The following is a 21,677-nucleotide window of genomic DNA, read 5'->3' as shown; positions in this document are numbered from 1 at the left end:
GGATGAGTAAACTTGAGGTGCTTTGAATCTCCAAGTCCTAAAGTACTGGAGTTATAGGCTGTTAACGCAGGACTGTATTTACTTGTAATTCTAGCATGATTCTCATTACTACGCTTTGTAGTTGCGTTAAATTGCAAGGTTTGCTCTTCTCGTACAACTTGTTTAGATTTGGTATTGTTATCCTGTAAGCGATTTGTTCTTGAGAAGTCCAGCGGAGTGTACGTGGGCAGTGGAATCTTGGGGTAATTAAGTGGTGTTTTGTGCATGTTGTTAAGTCCAACTGGCCAAATGGGCCACACTGCTGATAGTTCTGAGTCATTTGCCATTTCTTCATTCATGAGTTTGTTTTCCTGCGACAAAAAGGCATCAGTAGCAAATATGCTCTCAGGATGTACACGAGAACGTACCCGTCATGATGATGATGATGATGATGATGATCGTCATCGTCATCGTCATCGTCGTCATCATCATTATCATCATCATCATTATCATAGGCCTTGGTTTGTCGTGTACCGAAAAGTTCGGCGCACAGATTGGAGTATATTAGCAAAAAGGTCTGTCCCCTTAAAAGACGAGCTGTTTTAGTGGCTGTGTGAAGAGGCGAGCTATCTGAGGGAGTGGCGGTATGATTAGTAGTATAGTGAATTGGATAAACAAATGAAGCGTTTTCAAGTCGATGTGTCACATGACAGTTGCAAAGGATCCTCCAAAACTGTTCAATATTGCTAAGTCCATGATACAGTCACTAGTCTGTGTGTATCGAATATAATACGAAATTCTACGATAAATGACCGTTGCAAAACTTTCTTTCAAAAAATTAAGACACTAGTGAAAAAAAAAAGTTTTTCGATCCATTAGTGACAAAATTAAAGAGTCAACAACTATTCTTGAACATGGATTATATGGAAGTTCCGCCATTTTGAAAAACAAACTTGATTACCTCTGTCTCGTCGTCGTCCTCGCTTGATTCGTCGATCTTGACGTCTTCTTGGTCTCTAACTTCCCAGGTTTCCTCCTCTTCTCCTCTGAACCTAACAGCCCTGTTGCCTGGTCCTTCTTCTATTTGCACCAGACTATGTTTGGGTTCTTTCATGGTGTCTTGGTAGACTGAAGTGCGATAGATCGAGTTTGACAGTTGTTCCAAAGCTTCATCCGTTGCGGTCTTCAGTTTCTGACGAACCACCAGAAGAACAAGAAATGATTCATTTGCAGTAGATACGTTGTAAAAATAAGACTAGTTTCTTCCAACTCTTGGAGCTGGAAGAGCCTGACCTCAACCTGTCAAGTGTTTATTCACTCTACGACTAGATTTTGCGATTAATGTAGAAGCACAGTAATCACGCCTCTGGGATTGGATGCTAGTCCATCACAGGCTATACCACCTGGAAATTTTCCCAAAGGAAGAGGGGGGGTTGTCAGGTTATCCCGAGAGAACCGATGCTCTTTAATACTCCTAAGAGGAGAGTGGAAATGTACGACTGAGAGAGAGAAAGAGAGTAGTGTCTTGTTAACGTAATTAACGACACCGTTCAAGCTCGTTACCTTACAAGTTTCAATTGTAACATGTTAATCAACAATAATTTTAACATTTTACAACCGCTTCTAAAAATGTAACGCTACACAATACTTTCAAGTGTAAAAGAAAACACAGACAGATTATTTTAGACCAGCAACGAGTGATCGCCTTCTTATGAAATTTCAGGGACTTGATTCGTTCTTTAACCTTACATCAATTCAGGATTCTTGTGACACGTATCACAAAATGTTTTCTTGTCCCCACCCAAAATGTTCGTTAATACCGTTATGTGAATGCCTAGCTTACCTGTTTAGGTTTTCGTCGGCAAGAAACTGAAATTAAAAGCAAAATTTCAAACATGAGAATCTAAGCTGTTTCCCCAAAATGTTATGTCACCTTTTCTGACAAGAACTGGTTACCGAGGAAACTAAGATTTCTTATTTTGTTTTCAGCATGCAGTGATGTTCTTAATGCATGGATGTATCTATCAATGGGTTAAAAATTGTGGAGTGGATAAGGGAATTGTGGAGGGAACTGTGTGGAGGGTATCTTGTGATAGTTACTCTTCTTATTCTTCTTACCATCAAATTTCGTGCGCTCAGGATCAAATCTTGGAAAAACGTCAAATCGACAAATATGTGAAGTGTAGGCATGTCCAGGCCATGGTTCTTCTAATTGTTGGTGCCTTAAAAAGAAGATGCTGTGTTATTCAGAAGGCAAACTTTTATTCGCATTTTTCCGTGGTTTGGGTCACAATAACAAATAATAGTGCCGTAAGGCAGTTTCGTTTATCCTAGTCCATCACTAGTTTTTGCACGGTTTGCAAGCCTACCTTGCACTAACTACTTACTTGGTGTTGAAGGGAGCTGGTAATCTACAAGAAAATAGAAACAAGAGAGAGATATCAACAGAGACTGATCTTCACCTATTTGTAAAATTTACGCAAGTTTTCTAGCAAAGCAGAGTCTTAAAAGAAATATCTATTTAATGCCGTCGAGTAAAATTAAGTGGAATTCTCGAATTTCTCGATAACTACACCATACCAACTTAGCATAATTTAAAATGCAAACTAATCACCGCTGAACACTAAATCATCCAATTACCAAAGCCGAGCGTGGTCATTGTGAACGTACTTCCTGCAACGACGGGAAGACCAAGACTCTCGGTACATGCAATGCCGAAGGTGTAAAGAAAGATCGCTATTAATTTATTTCCCTTGCAGAAAGCTCATTTTAAATCATAATAGAACCAAGGACACTTACAGTTGATCATTAATCTTGCATCCGCTAAGCCTCAGTGAGGTTACAGCGTAGGGTTGAAAACACGCATTGCTAGAAAGAACAATGTCCAAAAGTCTTGTTACGTTTACATAGGCTGGAGCGATTGAATAGATTGTTCAGACTGAATACCGCTACTGAAACATTGCAGCTGTTTAAGTTAATCTGAATTAACGGTGTATCAAGACCGACCCTGTTAGATGATCATGTCGCATGAACATTCGTTTCAAAAGAAGCCCGCAGGTAAAATAGCCCGAAAATTAACACGGGCAGATAAAATCTACGTGAAAACTACAAACCATACTTAAACTTGGACTTAAGGTTACCGTATACCTTCAGGGGTGTCTCGCGTCCAAGCGATGTAGCGCGTCCGGTTTAAGCTGTAGATACCTAAGCCCCTATATCAAATTAAAGCTTATAGAGCTGGCTATCAAACCATACTAAAAATTTTGAAATAAAATGAATTGCCAATTTTTTCACGGCCACTAAATGCAAGCGTCCTAATCACCTTTTGGAAGCTACAAGTGAAAGCGAATTTTGTTTTTCGCCAATTTATATTTTTCCTCGGTTTCAGGACAAAAAGCGCTAAAAAAGCGTGTCTGCGTTTTTCCATATTCAATTGTAGTAAAAAGTTACAGAACATTTTCGAAATAGGATTTAAAAAATGTGAAGTGATCGTACAAAAATCGCTCTCGGAGAAAAAATATTTCGAAATAAACAATTCGCAGACACGTTTTTGTTTTTTATATGTTAATCTAGCTACTGTCCAAATTTGAGGGCAAACAAACAAATTTTGTTTGAGTTGTAACTCTTTAAAGTGTCTGTTTCAAGCGAAAAAATTTATCCGGGAAAACAGCGCTAAGAAAAATATCTTGCTTCGCAAACAAACTCCGCCCACAAACGCCTTCAACTGGGTTCTCAGATCACTGAGCCAATCAGCGCTTGGAAAATTTACTACCATTAACTCGCGGTGAAATTTACGCGTGAATCTGCAAAAAAACCTTGCGTTTCGCAATGCGCTCAAGGCGGAGAGATAATTTTTCTGCAGCTGGGTTTTTCTTGAAGCTGGTTTGGCAAAATGGGGAAGATGAAAAAGGATACGAACGCTAGAGTAGCTGGGCGACGAGAACAAACAAAAGAAAGCGCGGCAGAGCAAATGTGCATGGATAATATTCCAATGGATCTCAATGAGTTGGACGATTCATCGGTATCGAACTCAACAAAAGAGTCACTGTAAACATCGCTGTTACCGCTGTCGAGTTCCCAAATTTTACACAACCTTTCTCTTCTCTTGACTCGATCTTTTTGCCCGCTTGATACGTCCGTAGCTTCATCCGCGCGGCCAACTTTCGCTTCTTCACTCATTGATGTATTTTCATTCATTGTGTGCTTTTTCGAACTGGTAAACGGAGTTTTCCGTGGTCCATGTTTACTTATAACTTAACAGAATTACATCTAATACGAAAAATGCTTGGATTAACAATGCTGATTAACTGAGTAGCCAGCCAATTCGTGGTATCGGTAATACTCCCGCGAAAGTAGTCTCGGTTGATTGCATACACTTCATAGGGCTGTCAATCAAGAGGGAACTTTTACTTCCGGCCATAACGTAAAACATCCATTTCTCCGCCAATATTAGGTTTTTTTCCAATTTTGTTTTCAGAAATTAGAGATAACTCTTCGACCATTAGTTTGAACCAAAAATCCAAATTTGAAGAAAATTGCCGATCTGAAGGTATACTGTAACCTTAAAAATTAGGTCTTTTAGAGATCGAGACCTCATCAAGGATAGCGCGAATGCCTAGCTACACTGGTCGTCTCAATATTCTTCGCTCTTATCAGCGATACTATCCTATAGTATCTTTAGTGAGTTTCTCCATTAAAAGAGTGTCACTTTGTGATGGTGGGAATTTTTACAAAACGTGACTGAGTGGACTGAGGGGAGGGGATAGAATGCGAGCTCGAACTGTACGTAAAGCGCTGTCTTAAAACACGCAAAAAAAGCTGCATCACTTACCAGTTTGTAATTTCACTGGAATAATGTCTGTGGCTGCGACTTGTGACGATATCTTTAATATCACGAGGAGCCAGCTGGGTCAAAACGGGTAGCTTCCCTACCCCTCCGTACTCGGTGCTCTCTGTTCCCCATCCTCTTACGTTATTCGGTCTTCGGAAAACCCTATAAAAATCCATTGAAATATAGTCGAGAAATTATATCTTGCATTTTATATATATGGTGCGAGCCTCGAATACACCATAAAGGCCAGTTAGAAAAGAGTTTATACAACGAAACAATAAGAAATCAAATCAGGACCAATTGTGCTGTAAAGATTCAGTTTGCAACTCTGTTCGTAACAAGCCTTTCTAAGGATCGTTTCTTTTTCTAAGAGGGCCTAGCCTCTCTTGGAACGAATGTTTTCCAATATATATGGCAAAGCTTTCTTCCCTACTTTGAAGAGATAGGCCCCGACAATTAACGAAGTTGCTCTTCTTGATCTTCCGTAAGACGCAATACCTATACCTTAGATATTTGCAATTTAAAGACTCCAGTTATCAGGCTGCGCCACAATAAACACTGTTGGCCGCAGTGTCGTATGAAAAATCTATTTTCATGTATCTCATCCATTTGCCGTGATACCTTGGTCACTTAACTTTTACAACAAAAATGAAAGTTTAATAGCCAATGGTTTCTCTTGAATATGCGTTCCCCCGCCCCCCCGCCTAAAGTTAAAAAAAAAATCATCACGAGAATTCTTAATGAATTTTACATAGCGTCTACTTCACTGTCAAATATTATCCTTTATTTTCAGTTGAGAAAGAAGATAATCCGATGGAATTTTCCCTTGCTACTTAAGTTTGACGAAAACCTGAAGATTCTGAGTGTATTCGAGCAAAATGTCGGAAGAAAAACTTACAGGATTGCTGCAAGCCATTTTAACACCATGGATAGCGTGCGCGAACAGTTTTATCCGTCTTATCCGCGTGCACTGGAACGTTTCCTACATAGTCCTAGTTAGTTCAACCTACCTCACAGAAGGAAAAGTAATTCTTGTGGCTACTCCTGGTGAGAAAAGATCTGAGGACAAAACGGTCGGAGAAGCTTGTACTTCACTGTTTTCTGAATCTAACATGGCATGTTGTACAGTCTCCATACAGCCATCAATAATGCCATCTAAAACTAAAAAAAATTCAATTACGTTGACGTCATAGAGTTATTATGTTACTAGTGTTACAATTATGTAGTCTAATTCTACCTCCGTCCATAAAAAAGACGGAAATGAAATGCACTTTGCCTTTCTGTTACATGCGTTTGCGTGAAATTTGTCCATGTGTTTAATTGTATTAATGGCAAAAAACGTAAGCGATGTATACATACACTTTATTTCCACTTGAATTATCAGAGTAGATCTATTGAGCTAATATCTTCGAGAGAGAGAAATTTACAATAGACGTAATTAGATCGCTAAAATAGTAAAAGTTCATTTTCTTTATGCCTATCTTGAAATCTTTTAGTGATGTTGTTCTCATCCTGTTTGAGGCGAGGGCCAAATTTTTGCAGCGATGCCATCTTCTCGCGTGTTTGACGCCTAGGAACAACTGCATAACATAAGCTAGAAAACTGTTGCTTCCACGGAAGTTTTGAAGGTCACAATAACAGAGATTGAAGTTATTTGTTATTGGGTTGTTACTTTAGCATTATATTCCTTCCAAATGTTTGTTTTCTGCAAGGCGTTTCGCGCCACTAGTTTCCAGTTCGCTAAGACAGCTTCTGTCAGCGGATTCATTCAATTTTGTCAAACAAACATGGTTGACGATGAGAGCTTCACGATTTTGTTTGGTGGTTTATCTGCAGCTCTTGTTCCTTTTCGTTGATTTGTTCATCAATTCTTTTGGAGAGCTGTTCCGTACTGCCGATGTCGTTCTTCTCGTATTGTACATGTGAGTAAATTTATTATTACTAAGTATTTTATCTCCATGGGTGTTTACGCGGGCATTTCCGATTCGAAAAAATGTTTTCACTCTCGACTCGATGATTGCCTTTATTGTTCTTAAGTGAACTATTTATTCAGATTAGAATATTTCGATATCATTTCGAAGAGGGTAAGCGGTTCTTTTTAAGTCATTTCCTAGCTCGTATGGTGGAGCAACAAAACCACATTCGGTTGTTTAGTAACCGAGTTGGACTGCAAGAGATATCGTGGTCAACTTGCCAATGTTATCAGATTTTCCACACGTTTCTCGAATTTATAATCTTTGTCTGTAGTTCTTAGTAAATATTTCACCTCCACAGATCAGGCTGACTGAGTCATAACTTATGGCATTTTTGAATACCGCAAAAGAGTCAATATGCCCACGCTAATTTTTGTTGAGTTCATTTGCGACATATTTTTGACCTCAACGACTTCTTGCAATTGGTAAGTCGTTGAAAATCGTACTGATCGCATCGGTGTAACGTTAATATAGGTACATAAGACAAGAAATGAAGATTTTTTAAAAAACTCTGGTGAGAAAAGTATGAGAACAAGTGGAATCTCGTGCACGGGATAACATCGCAGTCGACTGAATGGCTACATTGTTTATAATTTGTCATAGCTGGGAAATTCACTGGTTCGTCTATGACTTTGCGATCATTTGTGTCTATAACTTCTTTGTAGGGTTTTACAGTTTTGAGGTGTGTTCTAATCTTAGGTGGATTAAGGTTTTAAGATTCTATCTTTATTTAGCTTTGTAGAACGTGCAAAAATGTCCTGTGTTTTGAACACTTTTGATCTATATCCTTCTCTAATTGCATTAAAACAACAAGATCGTTATACTTGTCTTCTCTTGTACTGTTTTTTTTCTACCGCTACTTCCTGATCATGCAAAATATACCTTCCCTTTTAGTTATTTTAGTGCTCTTGTATGTTATTTGTGTTCGTGTAACATGCAATCTGATACTTGCACAGATACTTTTAAGTTAACTTAAGCTTTTTGAAAAACTGTATGGTAGGTATATCGGCAATATATTTGTTGAAAACTTACAGGGACATATTTTCAGAGGAGACATGGCATATAACACATATAAGATAATAACAAAAGGAATTCCAAATTCAGAGTATAATCCAACAACTTTTGGTATTATCGGTATTTTCAGTATCATTTTGACAGGGCAGGGTACTTAGCTTAATTAATGTTTTTGGAGTTAAACTTATTTATGAGCTCTAAATCTGTACAAGTATGTATATTATTTATGGCCACACAATGTCATGTTTCGACAGTTGTTTTGCTTGAATTGCACTCAGAATCAAAAAAGAACACCGCATTAAACAATACAACTGTTTTCTTTTGCTTCAAAATGTTTTTCAAGTCCACATACCTCAGAGGATAATACTACCACATTCTAGACTATAAAGGATGGTGACAATGATTATCCAGTTTTAGGGTCTATCTCAGTCTGCAATGGGTGTTGGCATGTTGTCAGTGATATCATAGTCAATTTTACATAAGGCTTGATTACCAGCCGCCAATCCCGCCGATCAGCGAAGGAACGGAAATCAAGCCTGATTTTACATGTAATCTCAGAAAATTTGGTTTTCAATGCACCCACAGTTCTTTTATTCACTCTTGACAAAGTACTGTCACATAAATAATTATTATACTTGAGTTTACCACTAAGATTTGATAGCTTAACTGTAACAGACTGTTATGTTTGACTCTACCATTAAGTGATTAGTGTAAAAAAGGACTTGCAAACAAGGAATTAGAGCAATCATAGTGTTAAAAATAACCAAAATTCCTTAGTTGTTGTTTTACTGGTAAACTCAGTTTATTTGATTGTGGAATATTTTGAGGACAGCCATGTATTTCTTTTCCTTATTTGGAGAAACTTCAATTAACCAATTTACATGACTGTATCTTCAGTCACTGAATTAAATTCATTTCTTATGTGTTTCATGAGTACTGCAGGTGATATGAGATCTGAGTGATGCTGTATTTTTGCTTCCTGACAGAATTCAAGACCTGTGCATTATCTTTGCTATCATTGTGGTATTCTTGGTGTTTTTCAACACATACATTTTTCAAGCTGGATTGGTGTCCCTCTTAATCAGAAAGTTCAAGACAACCATAATTATCTCTGTATTGTACCTAGCATTATCTGTGGGCCTTCATGTATGGACCATGGTAAGTGCCCTTTTTTGTGTTAAACTACTGTTAGTAAGGCTTATTCATCAGCATTATGTAATATATCAAACGCAAGAGACTGTAAAATTTATTAAATAAGAAACAAGATACCAAAGCAGAGTCAATGTTTTAGCAATCAAAAGCTTTTGACACTGTCACAGCATCTTTCTCAAGTGAGTATGGTGGAAATCTGTTTGTCACGTGAGCTTGGGTAGACTACATGTATCAGTAGTCCCTCTTTTGCTTAGTCTGTTGTACGTGATGCGAAAGAAAGCCACAAGAAAAACGTGGCTGTGTGAAATCCTGGAGGCAAGGAGCGTGCAGAGGGAGGGACTACCGCCTAAGCCCAAGAGTTTGAATTATGCGTTGCTCTCACAATGCAAAAATATGATTGGCTTATGTTAGGAGCATTGACAATGTGTTGTCAACATTCAAGATACATGTGACGTCTTGCAGGAAGGTTTTGGAACCAGAGCAAATTAAAGCAGTACCAGAGCAAATCAAAGTGTTGTAACTTGGAACTCTCTTCCAACTTGTGGACTGTGTCCTCAAGGTGTTCTCCAACAGCAGAAAGTGTCGATCTAGTATTGCTAGAATGTTCCTATAATTGGATGTTAACGGGTTGGGCTGTTTCTCCAATATGCTTTTTACTGCATTTCCAAACAACATAAGAGAGGTTGAAAATAGGATGCACAGAAGACTATTTTTCATGAACTTCGAGTTGTTTGAAAATGTGGTGAAACCTGTCTCAAATGTTTGATATATCTTCTCAATCAAAACTAAAATGTAAGGAGAAAACAGAGAAATAAAATTGGAAAAATCTAATATGCTAATCATCAGATCAAGTATCCAAACACCATGATGACCATGGTTATGATTTCCTTTGTTTGATCTTGATGAATTTTTAAATGCGTTTGAGAAGATGCAATCCATACCTACAGCGTTGCATTGGGAAGCTCAATCCAAGGTAGGGCTCTTATTCCGGATGAGGTATTAATTTTCTTTTGATGCTTATTTTCATTTTGACCTGGATAGAGGACTGGACCCACATTTAAACCAGCTGGGTGCTGATGTGACTCTGTGACTAATTAAATGTTTTACTGTACAATTTTTAATTACTTGTCAATGTCTGACCTAAAAATTCAGAGCATGTTTTTGACTTTGTAATTTCTTCTTAAAGGTAAATCATTATCAATCCAAATTGAAAATAATGATATACTTGGTAGCATTAGTGCTTTAGACTGTTCACAGCCCTGTATTTTCTCATATTTCTATTTGATCGTACTTCCAGATAGAATCATAAGAGAACTGGACGCCAGCGCAAAACGGAAGACTTGACTGGGTAGGGGGTGGGGACCAAGAAAAATAGAGGGGCTGTAGACATCTTTGGAAAAAAGTGAATTCCCCGTTTCTCCAGAAACGGAAAATTCCCATTGGTTGAGAGGTGACAAAAGTGTCATCACCTTGACGATGGCTAATCATGATTGCATCCAGGTGCGTTTTGTGGCTTGCAGCAGTTGTCATCACTGACACGTGCTGTGATTTGTAATAGAGCGGTTGTTTTTAAAACAGAATCCTGTTAAGAGAAATTTCAGCGTTTGTTTGCTCAAGGGTGGACAGATAGAGGCTGCTGTTCATCTTCTTTGGTCGGAAGACTTTGTTGCAATTTTGCCGATTTTTGTGCAAATGCTGAAACAAATCAGGAGAGTTGAAAGAGCTTAGGATTCCTTCCATCGTTTTGTCAACAAAGGAGACAAAGGAGGACATGCTTCTGCTGATTGGCAAAGAGAAATACAAGCTTGTTTTCAGAAGACAGCAGAGGACTTTTGGATACAAAATTCCAAAATATGTTATAGACTGAAGGTTCTCCGCTAATAATTGTGTCACGCTCATTGTAGTTGACGAGTGCCACACCATGTAACACCTTCGGAATATATTCCACGCAGATATCCTACAAAAATAGGAAAGAGTGCTTGATTTGGGCTTTCTCCTACTTTTAGCAGCTTTTCTTGGAGTTGAAGAAATTGTCTGAGACGATATCCTCGACACACAAACACACATGTGATGTTGTTTGCAAACTGATACTTGTGATCAATTAAACAAGCAATTTACCGCTCAAATTTAATTGGTCCGATTTCGTTAATTGATCAAAGGGTGGAGCTGTTAGTAACAAGGCGATAACAGGGGGAGGAGCCTAATAAGTCCACCTTTTACCAAAGATGTCTACAGCCTCTCTATTCTTCTTGCTCGCTTTGCTATTCTTCTTCCCCACCCCGCCGTGCTTTGCGCTGGCTTCGCTCGCTTTTTCTTTGGTGTGCATAAATAGAGAGGCTGTGAACAGTCTATTAGTGCTTAATCAAAGTGGGGTACTATCAGTGGTATGTGGAAGCAAAGTCTATCTAAAAAACATTACAAACCTTTGAATAATTCTTTGAAAATTTCTTCTTTCAGTCGCTTCAACTTCACGTTTGAAATATATAAATTCTAGATTACTGTTTGTCAGACTTAGAACTGTAAATAATGTTAGCTCTGAGGAGTTAACAGTGGAGTAATTCTGTATCAATGCTTGGGAAACATACAGAGCATTACATGTAAAAATTACTCTCATTCACTTAGATCTTTTGTTTGTCTTGCTTATTTAGACTTTAAAATGGGGTGATCCTCGAAGGTTTGTTTGGAATGAAGCTTTCCAAGCACTCTTTGTTTTTCAACGAGTTGGTGAGTTCTATGCACTATTTTCTATTACAGTGGAATCCTGATTTCTCAAACCCTCAATTTTTTGAACCTCCCAATAACTCTAACCAAAAGTCGTTCCCTCCCCTCAGTCGATCACTGTAATTTTACTCCTGATTTCTCAAACTCCAATTTTCTTGAACCAATTTTAGTTTCCCTTGGAGGTTTGAAAGATCAGGATTCCACTGTATTTTATAAATTAAATTTTCTCAAGTTGTTGTTCACAACTGTAACTTTTTTATAGGATGGTTTTAGTCCCTATGGTAAGTAACTTGGTGCAGCTAAATTTTTACATGCATTAATGCGCATGCTTCTGAACATCCAGTGCTGCTGGATGTTCAGAAGCATGCGCCATATAAAATTATATGATTATAATTATTATTATTATTATTGTTGTTGTTGTTATTGTTATTGTTATTGTTATTGTTATTGTTATTGTTATTGTTATTGTTATTGTTATTGTTATTATTATGTTGTCACCTTAAGTTATGGATCAATCATGCCCAAAGAAATTTTAAGATAACTGTCAGAGTTTCCTTGATTAAGCACTCATCAGAATTAAATCACCTACCTAACTTAAAGGAGCTCAGTCACGGTTTGCGCATATTGAAAAGTTTAGCCTCAATTTTTCAAATTTGTCATTTGTAATCCGTGTTAATCTTCTCCATCCTTAGCCATCCTTGTTCCTTTATGGTTTATCATTATCTCTTTGGTGTTTTTCTATCTTATTAAACTGTTATTTTCAGGTTTCCTACCATTTAAAGGTAATTTTGTATGTGGCCAAAATAACTCAAAATACCGTGACTGAGCTCCTTTAAAATATTTTTAAGCATCTGGCCCTTAGCGTCCTGAAATTTTTAAAAAAGAACAAAATATACTCATACCTGAAAAACAAGGAAGTGTAAAATTTGTGTGTTAACACCCCAAGAAAAACAATTGCAGTCGCATTAGTCTTTAACTGCTGCTCACTTATTTTAGGAGCTGTTTTGTATTACTACTTCTACAAAAGAACAGCTCTACGGCTGGGAGACCCAAGATTTTACAAAGACTCACAATGGTTACGAGAAGAATTTGCAAGGACTCATTAATAATTATCCACTGTTTAAACCGTTGAAATATTTAATATACTCCCTCTAACCAAGAGAGGATAATGTTAGACGCTTGCAGAAAGAATTCATTGTAAATGTAAGAATTTCATCAGTTGCTGTAAAGTAGAATGTAATATCTGCAACTGTGTTATCAAGATGTTACAGCAACAATGTTATTACAGTGCTGTGTGGAAATAGGCATGACTGATTATTTCCTGGCTGGACAAGTTTTAGTCTTAATATCAGGAGGAAAGTGTGAAGAGGAAAGCGTGAAGAGTAAATGCATTGGCTATAGGAATGCATGAAGGTTAAGATATGAATGGAATTATGGATTATTTCAATAGCCCCACTGTTATGTTTTACAACTCTGCAGCTCAAATTGATTCAATGCTGGATCAGAGAATTCCATTATGAAATTTCAATGACACGTATTTTAAAACAATTGCTTTTTCCGTTCTCTCTCTCTTTCTCTGAATTGCTGTTTATACCTCAACTTTGCACCTGAAAGCCATTTGAAATCATATAATGCCTTGTTTTGTTAGTTAGTCAATCAGAATGTGAGTTTGCCTTAAATTACAATTTGAGAAATAAGACACTTAAATTTTACAACCATGTTTCTGCAGACATCATCTTCAGTGTGACTGAAATTACCATCTCTTTGAATTTATATATTAGTACATTCATATACAAAAATAGGTTACCACGGATGCCTAATAATGAATTGCATTCAGAAAGATTAAAGAGTGATGAAAGCAAACTGATGTTAACTGGCCAGACGTTGAAACTACTTACAAGGAAATTTAATTTTTTTTTCAATAGCAAGTTTTAGGGGATTTGAACAATAGATATTTAATAATATTATTAATCATTCCCTGTAACCACACAGTAATTTATAGTGTGTAAACGCAGTCAACTACATCTTGATGTTGGATTTGGGGCTATTCAGAACATGTAAAGTACATTGATGTTAGCCTTGGACTAAGTTATTTAAGCAAATCCCACATAGTGTGAATACGTTCGTACGAAAATGTAGCTGGATCCATTTAACCATTGTTTATTTGACCGGCAGCAATGTTTTCCAATATGTGGATTATGAGCTGTGCTATGTAAAGGTTTAAGCTGAATTCAAAGTGAAGTATTAGCAAAATATAAAGTTATTCTCTCCTTCCAAATTAAGGAACAGTTGTTTCATATCAATATTAATTATAATACTATAGCATTGTGATTTTTAAAAGTCAAACCATGGATATCTGTTCTGACTGCTGTATATAGACTACAAAATTTCTCTTCCATAAAAAATTTAAATGTTAGGTTTCTTTTATTAAAATGTTTGATGTAAAATACCCAAGTGGTATGTATGTGGCATGGTATTCTCTATACATAAACAATAGCCTCCATTTGGCGCGAAAATATGCTAAGATATTTGTCCGCGGACATGATCTGTTCCGAGAAGCGAACAGTTTTCCGAGGGCGTAGCTCGAGGGAAACCGCGAGCTTGAGCTTCGAGGAACAGATTATGTCCAAGGACAAATATCCTAGCATATTTTCGCAACACGCGCAGTTTTGAAAATTGGGGAATATTCTCGGATATTCCCCAGTTTTAGCTGGGGAATATTCGGTCACGTGACGCGTTTAGAGCAATCGCGCGCGAGCGAAATATTTGATGGATTATAAGAGATGATAGATAACCAACGAGGCGCATAGCGCCGACTTGGCTATTATCATCTGTTATTATATGGCTAGCTCCGTGAGCGGGCAAGATGAATCAAATCCTGCGCTGTGATTGGCTACCCGAGCGGGCAAGATGGAGCTATCTTCCCCGCTCGGGACTACCTGCCATGCCCCGTAAGAAAAATTGCCCCGGAAACCATGTAATAAATCCTTTATTGACCGAGCTTGTTCGGTCAAGATGGCTGGATATTGGCCTCGTTCTTTTTTTTGCGAGTTTAAGGACCTCGACTCCGTCTCGGTCCATGAACACGCAGAAAAAAACTTGACCGATATCCAGCCATCTTGACCTCACACTTGGTCAATAACCCATATATATCCAACAAGCGCGAGTGGAATGATTGTTCTATTAAAAACGCCCCCAAAATATAGAAAACTAAACTAAACTAAAAATAAAAACGACCCACAAAATTACGCGTACCCTTATAACATATTTGTGAGTATGGTACTTTTGCTCATATACCATGATGGCTGCGCGAATGAAAACCTCTTGAATTACATTATCCAATGATCCAGCTTTTAGCAATGACGGTCACACACACACATTTATAAGACCAGGTCAGAGTCCTGGCCATCGCTAATAGAGCCATTAGAGGGGAATGGTTATGAAGCCCAACAAAGTTCTTTGTTGTATGTTTTTGTTCGCTTTTTTGGCCTTGGCAGTGCACAGAACACAATAGTTGTTTACTTCAAACTAAGGAACCAACCAATAGAAACCTTTAGTTCCACAATTCATGAATAGCCTATGGGCGCAAAACAAACAATTGTTCACGGTCGTGTTCTTTCCAACATAAATCTTGTCGTCTTTGTTCCGTCCTTTGAATTTTTCCGGGCGTAATAACCAGTCACCTTTATTAATTATACCAAAACTAACCACTATCATAATCATATCGCGTGGCGGATACAATAAAAGAGGGAGGGGTGGGTCCGGAGTGAAGTTGAACACAAAAAAAGGGGCGGGGGGTCATCGTCAATGACTTGAAAAAAATTTAATGCTTCCTATGTCTGCACCCTATAAAGTTTCGATAAAAAGTACAACTGTAAGCGGCTTTGCTCCGGTACATGGAGTGCTCAATGCATGGAGTACACAATGCAAGTAAACCCGTGAGTAGCTAAGTGTTTATCAATGAGCTCAATAGAAAGAATCGAATTGTTTCTCTGAGTTTTCAAATTCGAATTCAACCGATGGACACCCAACATGATGAGGTCGCAAAATAAAGTGGGTGATAAGGCCCTGCTTGTGTTGCTTACCTATCATTCCCTTTGATCAAAGATCTGCAAACCACAAACATGATTTGTTTCCTTGTCTATCGCAACAGGATGTCGGCGAAAGCAAAGCCCTATAAAGCCTGGTATATTCCGTGTCCCAGAACTGGTATTTCCCGATGACAAAACTGCTAGTGAAGTGAAATCAAATTTGAAGAATGAGAACACACGCCCGGGGCACACGTAGACCCTTTTACGCAATCACTTGCACAGCACTTATCGACTCCATATCCTGTCCACACTAGCTTGACGAGATACGTTTAAATAAGTTTAAAAATTGACAATCAGAGACAAAAGTAAACGCTTGCGTTTTCGATGGGATTTTAACTAAACTCGTATTGTGTCTTAGGAGTTCGGGCTAGTTACTTCACTATACTATTTGCCTACATGGTATTTCTGACCAAAGTACTAACACAAGTGCGTTTGCGCAGAACACTGATTGTCAAATATCTTTTGTTCATAAACGGTTTTTACACGTGTCTTCAAAAAAGCGCAACAGTAACACGTGACTTTGTTCCATTAAGGGCGTGTATTTTTATCGACAACGTGGCGCAAATTTGAAAAAGCTATTCCCAGCGCTCGTGTTAGTAACGAGTCAGCGCTACCTTAGCTGGGGAATGAAGGAAATACGGACGATAAAGCTTTAAGAAGGGACAACTGTCTTTACTTGTTAGTTTACACGTTCTTTGAGTCATAAAAAAGATACGCCTTCTTACGTAATCGGCAACAGTAGCTTTGCTCACACAGATAACAATAACATCACACATTGACCTATTTTACATGTAATAAACTGAAGGAAAGCATTGCCCACTCTCAGTGTTAGAGAGAAATTCTTGTTATCGAGTTCGCCTGTTTGAAATCGTACGCAAAATTATCAAAAAGGGCGTGGCAGGTTTGACACTTGCAACCTTACTGACGGCTCTAAGTAATCGTAGTTACTCAACTGGTGGTTAAATGCACTCGATTTTGGCCAAAAAATGAACGAAGACAGATAACATATCGTAATACGGCAAGAATACAGGCAATTAACAACACTTAACTACTCTAAATGTTTGTTTTACTTTCTTCATCCAATGAATCAGGGTGTTATTTCTGGCAGTGTAATGAAAGGAAGTCATTGAAGAAGTCATTTTAGCCTTAAAAGCCGTCATAAACTATCTTTTTATTGTTAGAAGATAAAACTTTGCAATGGAAAAGCTACATGCAATCGATCACTCTCCATTACTCACGCCATAAGTACGTAGAAAGCAGGTGATGAAAGCAATGAAGATCGAAAATTCGCTACTCAGAAAATAATATTTTGCTGTGGAAAACAGATTGCTGTGTAGTCAATCGGCAGAAGGTTTGAAGGATTTTAAATCAAATTAGGTGAGTGCTATGTCTACTTCTACATTAAAATCGCCATCATAACTTGATTCTGAGCCGGAAAGAGCCAATTTATCTTAGAGAAGCTTTTTTCAAGTATTTCTGTAGCCAGTACGTTCTATAAACCACAAAAATTCTTCTTTCAGTACGAATGTCGCTTCACCATGGTTTCCACTTTTACCTGGCACCAGAAAACTTTGCATTCACCTTGCCTTGCTTTCGTAATATCGCGCTTTTATTAGCAAAATAAGTGAAACGGGAATGAAATATTTTTGCAGATTGCAAATCAGAGGATTTATTAAAACGATCAAGCCGTCAAATTCACTTGCAGTTTCGCCACAAAAATTGAGACTTAGACTGACGTTTGAAACAATCTTCGCCTACAAATGAATATTGAACAACTATCCTTTGAGTTCATATAAGACCATTTGAACAAGGAAGAATAATGTTACCATTTTTGGAGAGGAAGAGAGTTCAATTTCCCGGTCTGCGAAAGTTCAGGCTAACTATGATGGCCCAAAGGAAAGATTAAAAATCAAGTGCTCATGAAAATTTCATATCATCCTTGTCAAATTTTCAAAGTTCTCAACCAGTTTTACGCCCATGGAAATGGTGTCTTGTCTTTTAAGGTGATTCCTCACATTTGCATTGCGCATTCTTACTGCGCATAATTTATGGCGTCATTAGCGCGCGCTCGTGCACGCGCAAATTGAAAAGATGGCGGATTTGCCTTGATATTGAGTTCTGTCAGTTGAAAAATGGCTATAGCTCACTAACGAGCTCGGGCACCCCAATTTTTTTCCTAGTCGTTTTAATCAACTAATCATTAGCTTTTCGTGAGAAAAGACTGATCTGATTCCTATTGCTGAAAATTGAAGAAATAAGGAAAATAGCAGCTGCACTGTAGTCTTCTCTATTTACATTTTGATAGCCGTGGCAAGCAATTTGGTTCCAATATTTTATCAAGGATTCAGCTGTCTGTCAAAATCAAACTTAAAGAGTTTATTTGTGTTCGACACAAGTATTGACTGTAGTTTGAGGCGTGTTTTCGTGAGTCTGGGCTCACAAAGATTTTACTGAATAACTTGGAATGCGTTCTTGTAATAAGCATTAAATAATGCTACAATGGGACATTTTCAATGCCTTACTGGTTCTTAACGAGCATGGGCATCCCCCCCTTTTTATTTTATAATTAAAGTTCTCATATGATAAATATTCAGTGGACAAAGTTTGAACAAAAATCTATTGACAGTTTTATTTCAGGGGAATTACCTTAAGTTGTTCTTTGAATCTATAACTAATCATCTTTATCTATCCTAGTTGCTTGAGTTTGCAGTACCGTTTGTCCGTTGCGATATATTTTTATTTTGTTATCCTCACTTATAAAGTCGCCTTTTTCTTCTTTAGAAAATACATCGTACAGTTGTATCATTACAATCGTCCGTTTAAATTTCCTACTAAAGTAGGACTGATTGTCCAGACAGCCTTAAAAAATTAAAACATTCACAGCCAAAGGAAAAAAAAATGCAGTCAAGTGTTTTATTTACACTGATAATTTATTCTCATATGTAAATTCTGAACTTAAATCGCTGACCGTCGAACAAATGGAAGGTGCAAGAATACGGAAATAAAAGAAGATCTGACATTACATGGAAGTCGGGACTTTTCCATTGCATGCTTTTTTAACTTCACTTAACAAAAAAAGACCACAATATAGATGAATCGTAAACGAATCAGACTCTGATGTCGGTGAGAATGAAATCATTTGACTGACAACATGTTAGAAAAAATGCTCAGTGGCAATTTAAATAAATATTCACAGCAAAATCAGGAATCATTTTCACATAGTGTAATTTGTAGTGTGATGTTCCCGACGGGATGACCGTGATGACGACAAGGCCAAGGGAAATTATTGAATTAAATAGTTGCGCAAAAATAACAGAAATTTGTTGGATTTTTTTTTTATCATTTTCTAACTAGTCGGAACGGGTTTCTGATATCCAGCAACCTCTTCAGAAATGAATACTTTGCGTTCCTTCAGATTTGATTTCGATTTTTTCCTTTAAGTTTGTATCATGGCATTGTCATTGGTGATTAATTGCTGTACAATTACGACACAAGCAAGATATAGCTTCAATTAATGTTGCAGGGGAAAGTTATCCACAAGACAAATAGGTGTGACAAACACTTAAACAAAACAACTTTAAAGAGATCGTTGTAAGTCGGCTGTCATCTTAGTTTGAGAGATGAGAAGGGAAACAATTTCGGTTTCCTTCCTGCCGGTGACGTTTCCTGGGGTAATATCGATGGCATTCTGGCTTAACGACCGCAAGCAGAATTTGTTTTCGCTTTTTTTTTGTAGAAGCCTTATTTTTAGCATAATTTGACATTTGGCAATATCAAGAAAGATTGGGGCAATCAAGTGATTTTCCACAGCACTCTGATCGAGAACCTCTTATTGTTGCCTATAAGGAATGCTCTTTTTTGGTTAACAATTGATAACATCCACTCACACATTTTAAACAGTAGTAATTTACACACCTGTATTACACCATAACGTTTGTTCATGCATTGTGCAAACAGAAAAATCGTCGACAACATAACTGACATTACGTCACTGAAGATGGAGGAACTCGGCGCAAACCAAAACGACAACGTCACTGCAAGCAGTAGCATGACACAGTTCTCTGCTACCAGGATCATCCAAATCATGCTGTATTTTATTCTATCTTTCGTTGGAATAGCAGCTAACAGCATGATTTTTCACACGCTGCTGAGCCGTAACAATCCGAGGGTCGGTGAATACCTCATTCTCAACTTGGCACTCACGGACCTGGCCACGTGCGCTGTGAGTGTTCCATTTGACTTGGCGGAACGTCTTGCAGGGGGATTTCCATTTGGGTCAATCATGTGTTACGTTGTGTATCCCTTACAGACAGTCCTCATGGCCGTATCGGTCATCACGCTGCTCTCCATGAGTTTGGAACGCCGCCGTGTTGTAATGGAACCGTTTGCACGCCCAAGAGTTCTTCCAAAGACGACCAAGATCGCCATCTTGGTCTCGTGGATCGCCCCTATCCTGGTCATCATCCCGTACGCACTTGTACTGAGACTTGATGGGAAAAATTGCCTGGAAAAATGGTCGGAGTCTTGGCACGTCAAAGTTTTCACTCTTACCAATTTTACCGTGTTCTTCGTCATACCGATTGCGGTGATCACCACGTCTTATATCATGGCTGGCAGAAAAGTGCGAAAGGAGCTTCAAAACCTCGACGACATGTTAGAGGGAAAAGACAGATCGCACAGGGAATACCTCAAGAAGCGCACAGTGCAAAAGCTTAGAATTACCAAGGTTTTTATCACGGCTGTCGCGGCTTTTATTGTTTGCATGCTACCGACGCACTTAGTTTGGATCTGGCACGATTTTGCCCAAGGAGATGAGAAAGCGTACTTCAAAGACATCGTGATCTTCAGCAACATTTTAATGTATTTAAACAGTGCATTGAATCCGTTCATCTTCAGGAGTGTGAGAGGGAAATCTTTCACTCGGTTGATAGCATGCTGTTGTAAGAAGTTTACCAAGAACTCCGCCTCTACCGCGGGATTATTATTTCTTCCTCAAGTTGAGCGAGAGAGGGCTATCAGGGTCACCAAGTCTTTCTCCCGAACCTCTGATGTCACATTTCCGACAGTTGACGTCTGTTACGAAACGAGCGTCTAAATAAAATAAATAAATAAATAAATAAATAAATAACTTTATTGTTTAAGAGATATTATTATTGTACATGTGCCTTTTATGAACTGCAACCCGTAACAAAAACTCTCAGGTGTATCGTAATTTTACAAAACGTGGCCTGAATTAATCTAGCTTGGGGCAGGCTCACCTTTGAGTCACACGCGCGAGTCCGCGAGCAAAGAAATCCAACGAGGAGGCATCTGGTGAAGAAGTTTATTGAATTAATCTAGATCATTCTAAACTTCATGTTAACGCAGCTCCTAATTTCTGTTAAAATAATTAATTAGATATATTTACTTTTTCATTTCGCACATTGTTGTATTTAAAATAACGAGAGTGACGCTTTCAGTTTTGGACCTAAACTACTGAGGTAGAAAGCGACATTCTTTGTGTATCCGGGCAGTCTTAAGGTTCTCCATTCAAAAGCACTAAGTGGAGCCAAAAGATTATGATCCTGCTGGAGCATGATAGTACACATGCCCTTAACAAATACAGAGGTGACCCGGCTAATCGAAGTGAAAACACGCAAATTTGTGAGAACCACTGTCCCCCCACCCAAAAACCGTATTCGATCGTGTCAGTGAAGAAGATCTAATCAGCTGTGACTGATAATGAATGAACCAAGGAAAAACGCAAGGCTGATCAAACGGTTTACGAACCATATTACATTAGTTCCATTACTTCAAAAGGTATGGTTTTTCTTCTTCTACAGAGTCCTACAAAGAAGAAATGAAAGCCACTGGCTTTCAGTATTAGAATTGGTATTATAGTTTTCCTTTTTATTCGCTAAAGAAAGCGCTTGTTTC

At 38.1% G+C, this 21,677-nt stretch overlaps 3 protein-coding genes across 3 annotated transcripts in view; 2 read left to right on the top strand and 1 right to left on the bottom strand.

The window, feature by feature from the left end:
- The window catches only part of LOC149118390 (uncharacterized), a 9,956-nt gene extending 3,926 nt beyond the window's left edge, over nucleotides 1–6,030 (bottom strand). The window contains exons 1-8 of the mRNA XM_089295483.1: nucleotides 5,821–6,030; nucleotides 4,811–4,972; nucleotides 2,779–2,847; nucleotides 2,367–2,390; nucleotides 2,098–2,201; nucleotides 1,823–1,848; nucleotides 941–1,171; nucleotides 1–350 (exon numbers count right to left, since the gene is read on the bottom strand). The exon at nucleotides 1–350 is cut by the window's left edge and continues 201 nt beyond it. Coding sequence (XP_089151609.1) covers nucleotides 1–350; nucleotides 941–1,171; nucleotides 1,823–1,848; nucleotides 2,098–2,201; nucleotides 2,367–2,390; nucleotides 2,779–2,847; nucleotides 4,811–4,972; nucleotides 5,821–5,945 — 1,091 coding nt within the window. The 5' untranslated portion in view covers nucleotides 5,946–6,030. The remainder of the gene's footprint in view (nucleotides 351–940; nucleotides 1,172–1,822; nucleotides 1,849–2,097; nucleotides 2,202–2,366; nucleotides 2,391–2,778; nucleotides 2,848–4,810; nucleotides 4,973–5,820) is intronic.
- A 541-nt stretch (nucleotides 6,031–6,571) lies between these two features.
- On the top strand, nucleotides 6,572–14,124 carry LOC110067094 (transmembrane protein 138-like). Its single transcript, XM_020774384.2, has 4 exons — nucleotides 6,572–6,732; nucleotides 8,784–8,955; nucleotides 11,598–11,673; nucleotides 12,667–14,124. Exons 1-4 carry the CDS (start codon nucleotides 6,608–6,610, stop codon nucleotides 12,774–12,776), a joined length of 483 nt encoding a protein of 160 aa, XP_020630043.1. The 5' UTR covers nucleotides 6,572–6,607; the 3' UTR covers nucleotides 12,777–14,124.
- A 5,455-nt stretch (nucleotides 14,125–19,579) lies between these two features.
- On the top strand, nucleotides 19,580–20,889 carry LOC110067099 (bombesin receptor subtype-3-like). Its single transcript, XM_020774392.2, has one exon. The coding sequence runs from the start codon at nucleotides 19,702–19,704 to the stop codon at nucleotides 20,854–20,856; it is 1,155 nt and encodes a 384-aa protein (XP_020630051.2). The 5' UTR covers nucleotides 19,580–19,701; the 3' UTR covers nucleotides 20,857–20,889.
- Nucleotides 20,890–21,677: the final 788 nt, after the last annotated feature.

The sequence above is a fragment of the Orbicella faveolata genome, unplaced genomic scaffold (assembly GCF_042242905.1).
Source record: "Orbicella faveolata isolate gen_17 unplaced genomic scaffold, um_ofav_v1 contig_1, whole genome shotgun sequence".
NCBI classification, from domain to species: Eukaryota; Metazoa; Cnidaria; class Anthozoa; order Scleractinia; family Merulinidae; genus Orbicella; species Orbicella faveolata.
Note: the sequence above shows the minus strand (reverse complement) of the source record. Positions and strands in the feature narration are given on the sequence as shown.

Excerpts from the sequence above, each read along its gene's own strand:
- LOC110067094 (XM_020774384.2), top strand. The coding sequence starts at position 6,608 with ATGAGAGCTTCACGATTTTGTTTGGTGGTTTATCTGCAGCTCTTGTTC. Across the intron at positions 6,733-8,783 it reads GTTCTTCTCGTATTGTACAT|AATTCAAGACCTGTGCATTA; the intron begins GTGAGTAAATTT and ends GCTTCCTGACAG. Across the intron at positions 11,674-12,666 it reads CTTTGTTTTTCAACGAGTTG|GAGCTGTTTTGTATTACTAC; the intron begins GTGAGTTCTATG and ends CACTTATTTTAG.
- LOC110067099 (XM_020774392.2), top strand. The coding sequence starts at position 19,702 with ATGCATTGTGCAAACAGAAAAATCGTCGACAACATAACTGACATTACG.